Source organism: Diaphorina citri, unplaced genomic scaffold (assembly GCF_000475195.1).
Source record: "Diaphorina citri unplaced genomic scaffold, Diaci psyllid genome assembly version 1.1 scaffold1617, whole genome shotgun sequence".
NCBI lineage: Eukaryota > Metazoa > Arthropoda > Insecta > Hemiptera > Psyllidae > Diaphorina > Diaphorina citri.
This window is the reverse complement of record NW_007379043.1, coordinates 61455-70709: the sequence shown is the minus strand read 5'-3', so window position 1 is coordinate 70709 and position 9255 is coordinate 61455. Positions and strand designations below refer to the sequence as shown.

The 9255-nt window shown below is 35.0% G+C and overlaps 1 protein-coding gene across 1 annotated transcript; it reads right to left on the bottom strand.

Annotated features, from left to right (window-relative positions):
* Positions 1–6858: 6858 nt before the first annotated feature.
* On the bottom strand, positions 6859–7857 carry LOC113470479. Its single transcript, XM_026828954.1, has 2 exons — positions 7706–7857; positions 6859–7535 (listed from the first exon to the last, which is right to left on the bottom strand). The coding sequence occupies exon 2, from the start codon at positions 7508–7510 to the stop codon at positions 6908–6910; it is 603 nt and encodes a 200-aa protein (XP_026684755.1). The 5' UTR covers positions 7511–7535; positions 7706–7857; the 3' UTR covers positions 6859–6907.
* Between the last annotated feature and the right edge of the window lie 1398 nt (positions 7858–9255).

Sequence of the window (9255 nt, the reverse complement as noted above, 5' to 3'; positions counted from 1 at the left end):
TGGTAAGATCGGTTATTACTCATTCGAATTATTTCAGTAAATAAGTGCATAAAAATAATGGTAAATAAAATACTAAAGAATTTTTATTTTCTTTGATATTTTAATCTGAAATCCTAGGATGAAAGAATAAAGATGATTATTATCATCTTTATTCTACATATCTATATAGTATATTATATCGTTGGTGTAAATTACCAAACAGTATGGCAGGGTCTTAGAATATTATACGTCTCTTCGACTCCAACATGAAAGTAAAATCAAAAAATCAAATCAAGAATGATAATAAACTGAATATTAAACAAATTAGATAGGTACATAGTAGGTACTGATTTTCGTACTGATTTCGAATAAACTATGGGCTAAAAAATTCCCGGAGGGACCGGACCCAGCTTGTTTTAACTTAAGTAGGTAGGTACTACATAAAAATTTAAAACTTTTGATTATGGAGCATTTAAATAAAACCCTTAACACTGTCGCAACTCTCAGTGGTAAGATCGGTTATTACTCATTCGAATTATTTCAGTAAATAAGTGCATAAAAATAATGGTAAATAAAATACTAAAGGATTTTTATTTTCTTTGACATTTCAATCTGAAATCCTAGGATGAAAGAATAAAGATGATTATTATCATCTTTATTCTACATATCTATATTATATCGTTGGTGTAAATTACCAAACAGTATGGCAGGGTCTTAGGTTATTATACGTCTCTTCGACTCCAAGGTTAATGGTTAATACAGCGTTATCTGCGATGTACTAGCAGAGCTAAAAACATATCAGCAAGCACTTGACAAGCTTTACAGGGTAGCTCCTTTACGAAAGCAAGAGAAAAAGCATGGAAAGAAGTAAATGAGTAAGTAATAAGTAATATTAAAAAGGTTGAACTTTCAAGTATACACAACACCTTGGTAAAACAAATTAAAATCAATAGGAGAAAATGAAAACAGACAAGCTTTACAGGGTAGCTCCTTTACGAAAGCAAGAGAAAAAGCATGGAAAGAAGTAAATGAGTAAGAAATAAGTAATATTAAAAAGTTTGAACTTTCAAGTATACACAACACTTGGTAAAACAAATTAAAATCAATAGGGGAAAATGAAAACAGATCGCTTTTTTTAAAGAAAGCAATCTGTTTTCATTTTACCCTATTGAAGTAATAAGTATTGTCTCTTCTCGCCCATCTGATGAGAGGCATACTACGAGATGGGCATGCTACAACACAGGCCACATGCATCTAATGTACCAGTTGTTTCATTGCTACGAAATAAAAACGGCAGTGGAACACGCATCTTTTTTTCCTTTTTTTTAAAAAAAGTAGTAATAATCAGTAAGAGGAAAAAATAAATAATCTATTATAAGTAAACAACACTCTTGATTGAAAGTTGAAGTAGAACCACACTACCATCACGTCACGTGAAGTCATGGGGAGTAAGAAAGATCCTATTGAAGTAATAAGTATTGTCTCTTCTCGCCCATCTGATGAGAGGCATACTACGAGATGGGCATGCTACAACACAGGCCACATGCGTCTAATGTACCAGTTGTTTCATTGCTACGAAATAAAAACGGCAGTGGAACACGCATCTTTTTTTCCTTAAAAAAAAAAGTGTAATAATTAGTAAGAGGAAAAAATAAATAATCTATTATAAGTAAACAACACTCTTGATTGAAAGTTGAAGTATAGAACCATGCTACAACACAGGCCACATGCGTCTAATGTACCAGTTGTTTCATTGCTACGAAATAAAAACGGCAGTGGAACACGCATCTTTTTTCCTTTTTTTTAAAAAAAAAAAGTAGTAATAATCAGTAAGAGGAAAAAATAAATAATCTATTATAAGTAAACAACACTCTTGATTGAAAGTTGAAGTAGAACCACACTACCATCACGTCACGTGAAGTCATGGGGAGTCAGAAAGATGTACGAGTAGTTCAAAGTTTTCCCATAATATTGTAGGTAATTTCATTCAGGACAGCCACACTACCGTCACGTCAGGGGAAACTTCGACCCCGCCGAGAATCGAACCCGAAACCTCCGGAGTGCAATCCTAGTGTGACACCCACTCGGCCACGGAGGTTGCTTGTTTTGAAATAAAATATAATGGCAATTATTTATTGGCCAGTGTATATGAAACAAAAGACGCGATTAGTCCAGAGTTAACGCACTTGATTGCGACGTATGAGGTCCCGCGGTGACACCATAAAACAAAAATCTGGTGTGAACATCACACGACTTTCTATTACATTTGCGAAATACGTATTTGAAAAAAAAAAAAATGTGAACATTCCAAGTTCCAAGCCGTCTATATGTATGGCGGCCGATATTTGATCGAAAATTTTCTATCTCAAAATACTCCCCATGTAATAAGGCATCATTTGACTTTAATTAATATCTGGATGAGGGACTGTCCGATTTTTACCAAATTGTTACAGTCGCGTCCTTGGACCATACCGGTATATCGTACCAAATTTCATCGCTCTACGACAAACCGTTCTTGAGATATTTTGTACACCACCTTTTCCCATTTAAACCTGTAGTAGTACATAGTACATACGTAGGTACGTACTTCCGTTTTATAATCACAAATATGTACCAAGTATAGTTTGGCCATTTCTTGAAAGAGACAGGATTCAAATTGGCGTCTTTGGTCCGTGATAAGTCTTTAAGGAAGCCACCTTTTCCCATTTAAACCTGTAGTAGTACATAGTACATACGTAGGTACGTACTTCCGTTTTATAATCACAAATATGTACCAAGTAGCTTGGCCATTTCTTGAAAGAGACAGGATTCAAATTGGCGTCTTTGGTCCGTGATAAGTCTTTAAGGAACATCAAATCTGGACACCTAGCCTGAATAGAAAGTTTTAACCACAGATTCGGCCGTGATTTCAGGCAAGGGAAAGGCTTCAGGCCATCTTGTATATCGGTCAATGCAAGTCAGCAAGTAGGTTTTGCCTTCTGAGGGAGGCAAGGGACAAAAAAGGTCAATGTGAACTTGTTCAAATCTGTATTCAACTGGCGGGAAACTCTGAAGCGGACTTTTCGTGTGGCGATGAACTTTTGCCCTCTGACAATCAACACAGCGTCTGGCCCACTGTTGACAGTCGCGACTGACGCGGGGCCGCATCTTCTTGGCGAAAGTGGCACAGAGAGGAATAATAAAATACCTACGGCTTGATTAAACGTATGACAATTTGGATTCAACATAACTACATTCATTTAACGAACGAAGTCAGAATTTTTCTCCAATAGAGCGTATCTCCGCAAAGCGTTTATCTTACTCGTCATATAGAAAAACGGTTATAAAAGTAGAAACACACTACTTTCACGTCACGTGAGCTCATGGGGAGTTAGAAAGATGTGGTTCAAAGTTATCCCATAATATAGTAAGGGATGTCGTTTACGATAGCTACACTGTCCTCACGTCTCGTGAGCTCAGTGTGTTTCTGGGTGTGTTTATGAACAGGGCTGAGATGAGCTCGGACGACGTGAGATAGCTGTCCCGGCGGCAATTTTTAAAATTCATTTTATATTTATTTTTGTTTGCTTTGTAATTTGCTTGTTTTTAATAGCTAATATAAATGAAAAGTATAATATAAACGTGCAAACTAAAGATAAAAAGTAAAAAATGAATTCAGATTGTACAATTTGCGGAAAAAAAATCAAAAATTCGAATTTCCCGCCAACTTTACACGCAAAAAGTCCGACGATGTCCTACGATGGCCCCGTTCATAACCACGGCCTCAAGCTTTTAAGCAGTTATATCCAAAGCGACGGGCCGTCACAATACCACTGAATTCCACGACTACAGTTAAGTACTAATTTAGTACACTAATGTATTTCAATGCTTATCTCTACGTCTATTAAAAATTTTGTTTTGTGAAAGTAGGTACGTACAGTAATAAGTAAGATCAGACTACGACGAGTACTAGATAGGATTGCTTGGGTAACATGGCATGAATACAATCTCTTGACTCTAACCTAAAAACCACGAGTAAATTTAATATTCCAAATCATTAGCCTACAGGGTGTTCTGTACAAGTCGGCCGAACTAAATGGATCACTTGTATGGGAAAAAAATAGAAAGTAAGAAAGTGGATATTTGAATAACAGCAATTTTTCTATCAACAATTTTTCTAGAAAAAAAAAAATCAGACAATTAGAAACCAAATACAGTACCTATTTCAAGCTTTCATTGGCACCAAAAAACGATATTAATATTCCAAATCATTAGCCTACAGGGTGTTCTGTACAAGTCGGCCGAACTAAATGGATCACTTGTATGGGAAAAAAATAGAAAGTGAGAAAGTGGATATTTGAATAACAGCAATTTTTCTATCAACAATTTTTCTAGAAAAAAAATCAGACAATTAGAAACCAAATACAGTACCTATTTCAAGCTTTCATTAGCACCAAAAAACGTTTATAAATGTTTTCTAAATTTTCAGGCTCACACAGTACAGGGATGGAAAATTGAAAATAGAAACTGTCCCCTATTTCAAGAACGCGAGTACATCTAGAGGTCTAGAAGATGGACAAAACGAACATGTAAATAAATAAGTGAGAAGAAAGGGATGAAGTCTACAAATGAGACAGTTATAATAAAATGCTTCTTCAACCTGGGTTAAAGAGTAAATTTTCAAAGAAAACCCTTTAAAATTTACTCACTAGTGTAAGAAATTCAACTTATCAAACACCCTGTATCAAGTGCACAATTGGTATACCTTTCTATTTATGTTCTGCTCACTGGACAAGTCCTTATCTTCATTCAAATAACCGGTCTTAACCAAAAGTTTCGTGTCGCATCCTTGTCACATTTGACAGCTACATACCAAATTTCAACTCTCTAGCTCATACCGTTCTCCAGATATTTTGTTTACAGACAGACAGACGGACAGACAGACAGACAGACACACACACAGACAGACAGACACACACACGGACCAATGGCTGAAACTTTGGATTTAGGCTCTAGGGACCTCAAAACGTGTTTTGACACTAAAAACTGACCATCGAAAATTTGACCCGATTACATTACTTCCCTTCCTATAGGATAAGGAAAGTAAAAATGAGTTTTTTGCTATGTTTTTGTTTATAATTAATTTCTGAATTAATTAAGATACCTACCTGTTTCGTGGGTTTAAGATCTAAGATCGCAAGAGAAAAGACCCGGGTTCGATTCTCGGCGGGGTCAAGAAATTTGTATCATGCAAATGATTGATTCCGTGACTGGCTGTTGCGGGGCCCACTCAGCCTCGTGAGGAAAATGAGTAGCTATGACATATAAATGCGCATAGCGACCGGTGCCAGCATGGTAGGTAAACATTGGATTTTAGGATTATTGAGATATTGGGAAAATCCTACAACGCTGCAGTGAGCACCAAACTCCAAAGTTGTGACATAACACAAAGAAACTGCATTTACATTTTACATTTACTCAAATGACCACCCAGATTTACGAGTATGTATGTTTGCTGAAAATTGTAGTAAATAAAAATAAAAAATCATAAAAAAGGACGGTTAAGGCATCACAGACACAAAAAAAAAGACCAAGCGAAAACAAAACAAAAGGAGTTTTCATAGCGAATAGCTTTCTAGGTGACCTAGTAGACCTAAAATCACAATCAAGACCCTTTGTCGAAAAATGAATAGATCATCCCTAAAGTGTACATATTTAGCTAAAAGCCATTATACATTACGAGGATCATTAATAACTTTTCGTGTTGCCTACGGGACCTACAGAACTTTAATAAAAGTCATAATCATCATATCTGATAACAACTCACCTTCTTACCAGGATTTCTAAAACTTCAAATAATAATACCTTTTATTCTATACGTTCTAGCATTGAAACTTATATTTAAAAGTAAGTATACATATTAACGACATGGCCTATGAATAATTTACTCTTAATATTCGTGTTTTGGACAAATGGGACTTTGACACGCAAGAAGAATTGAAAACTGAAATGTGAATAGGTACTTGTCTTTTGTACTGCTTGGTATTCCGAGCTTGACGTATAGACGAGTATATTCTATATTTTTCTTGGGAAAACATCTGCAACCTGAATGTTTTAATAAAGGAAGGACGGGCTAAAAAAGGACATTTATAAACAATAATACTAAATACTAAACAAGGCACCTAATCAGTAAAGTTGAATTTCATTGATATGTTCATTCTCCTGTTTGGTAGGTAATTCATAAAAAACTTATGAATAATATGAATCCATTTAACACGTCTCCTTGACGTATGAGTATATTCTATATTTTTCTTGGGAAAACATCTGCAACCTGAATGTTTTAATAAAGGAAGGACGGGCTAAAAAAGGACATTTATAAACAATAATACTAAATACTAAACAAGGCACCTAATCAGTAAAGTTGAATTTCATTGATATGTTCATTCTCCTGTTTGGTAGGTACTTCATAAAAAACTTATGAATAATATGAATCCATTTAACACGTCTTGAGTGTTCTTTGTAATTCAAAAATGAAGTGTGGGCGCAGCAGCTCCTTGGTGTCCAAAATATTCCGGGTAGGTGGTAAAGACGCTTACTGGAAGTTCAGACCGATGTTTTCTACATGGTTAGTACTTTTGGTTACAAGTCATCCTAGCGAGCAACCAGTTTCTGAGTCTGTTCCTGCTGTGATCTAATAATCTTGTATTTCATGCCCTTTCACTTCGCTCACCGAACTGGCTTGTGTGTTATACAAGTGTAAATGTCAAATAATGTATTTCACGTGAAGTTTGACCAGTGTCGAAGATTAAAAATTGGGGGTACCAAGAATAAGTATGCGTACCAAAACACTGTTGCCCTATATTTGTAATTACAGGAAACGAAATGTTAAAGATCGGTAGGTATGGAAGAAATGATTAGTCACTGTTTTGAGCTTTACTTAGAAAACTTTTTACAACATTCTTTTAAAGAAGCCGATTCCTCCAACAGGTTTTTCTACTCGCACTTGGGCTGTATCCGTTTTTGATTCTGGTCTAGTTTTAAATCCCAGCAATTTCCTCTTGTCGATTTTCTTTCTTTTATCAAAGGAAAAAGGATCATAATTGCTAGCTTCGGCCGTGCGTTTAATGCTTTGACGTTTCAATGGATCCTTGCTAGCATTATTACTTTTCAAATCTAGTCGTCTATCTAAGTTTCCTACGTTAAATTTTCGTTCATAGCGACTTTGACATGCAAGTGCTGATGCAGATAATTCTTTAGCTTGTTTCCACTGACGAGATCTGAGTGAAGTTCCAGGGTCAGTTTTATCAAAGAAAACAAATTTCGGAGATTGGGTTCTGTCAGAATGAAAATTGTTTTTGTATCCACATTTTTGACAGAAGAAACTCACATTGGAGAGGCTGCTTTGTTTGATGGACTTTTTCTTGAAGTAGAAGCAGATTAGAATAATCACGATTATTGTTCCCAAAAGAACGCCATACAATAAAGTGCCATTTTGTGTCAAATGTTCAATGTTATTGTAGGTGTGAAAATCGAAACCAAAATTTGAATGCATCGTGTAAAGTGGAAATATTCCTCATGTATCTAATTTCATGCAAAGTAGTTGCATGAAATTAGCAATATCTGATGCAAGATATACAAAGGAATAAAAACTATAAAAAATACTTGTATTTGTGATTGAGGTGAATTTATATGAACTGGTTAGTAATATTAAAAGGTAAAAAAAATGCTAAATGGAAATATTCCTCATGTATCTAATTTCATGCAAAGTAGTTGCATGAAATTAGCAATATCTGATGCAAGATATACAAAGGAATAAAAAATACTTGTATTTGTGATTGAGGTGAATTTATATGAACTGGTTTGTAATATTAAAGGAAAAAAAATGCTGAACAGAAGTAAATTTATGCGAATTTATACGTTGTCAGATCTTTCAAAAGGCAAATACAACAACGTAAATATAAAATTTTATTTATTTATTTACACGCTAAGCAGCAAGGCCATGTGTGATAAATATAAAACACACGAATAATACCTCCTTTTTCGTCTCCAAAATGCAAATTTTTATATTGAGCATAGGCGGTTCTTGCCTAAAGTTTTGGGGGGGCTTGATTTTGAAGGTACACCTTCAAAATTTTGATTTAGCTTGATGTAAAAAATCTGATGTGAAGATCACACGACTTTCCTTATCCTGCGCAAGCACAAGAATACAACGCTAAAATTATCTAAAAGGTTGCATACGATTGTTGTTTGATTTCGTTACAACAAAGATTATTCATTAAATGTAAGCGGGTGATTTCAATATTTGCACTGCTTGAAGAAAGACGAGGAAGTTTTAAAGGTAAGTATTGTGATCCAAAGAAGAAACAGGGGACTACAACATGTCACCACAAGATCCCTGGTCTTACGTAAATATTGTGATGGGATCATTCATAGTGATGTCAAAGTTATATTAGGTATCATTCTGGGAGGCTGTTAGCTCATGGTAATCCGCACATCCAATTATCGATACATGTATTATCTCTTCTTGGCCTTTTATTATGTTCATGCGGGTGTTCTTTATCAGCCTCTCAATCAGTCCTAGCTTTGGGCTGACTTTTGGTTATGGTTAATAATAATAAAAACAATATCAGCATTATATTTTATTTAACTCCTCAATAGTTTAAACAAGAAGTTTTGTTTTTGATATATCTCATTAAGGAAACTCAGTGGTCCGTCACGCCGACAATGTAGCTTCATTTCAACAAATAATATTTTACCATACGAAAAATGGAACAGCACGAAATAATTAGCTTCGAACAATGAATAGGAATAGGGTACTCGCTTTGTGATAGCATCAGGATCAGAGGCGAAGACGAAAATGGTCCGCCAGCTAAAGAGTTTGGCTGAAACCTAACTTTCTTCGAAAGAGTTAGACCTCTTTTTTGATAAAATATGCGAATCCCATAAAAGATTATTAAATTAGCTTAATTATTTTATTTTTGTAATTGGCATTGCTAAAGTATGATAACTTACCTCATCCAAAAAATAGTGAGATTGGAGAAATCAAGGTACCAAGCTCATGACGGTAATTAGAATTACTGAGATGCATAAAAGTAGATATATCGCCTAATTTGAACTAGGAGTTAACGCGAATGACCTTGTAGTTAAAGCGCTTTATATAAATAAAATAAAAAAATCCACAAAACAAAAAAGGCTAACAAAATTTTGGTGTAATTTAGATGCTGGTAGTTTTTTTTTCTGGAATGAGTCTATAATCTGCTGTGTATAAAGATCAAGATCACCCCCCAGTGGGGTAGT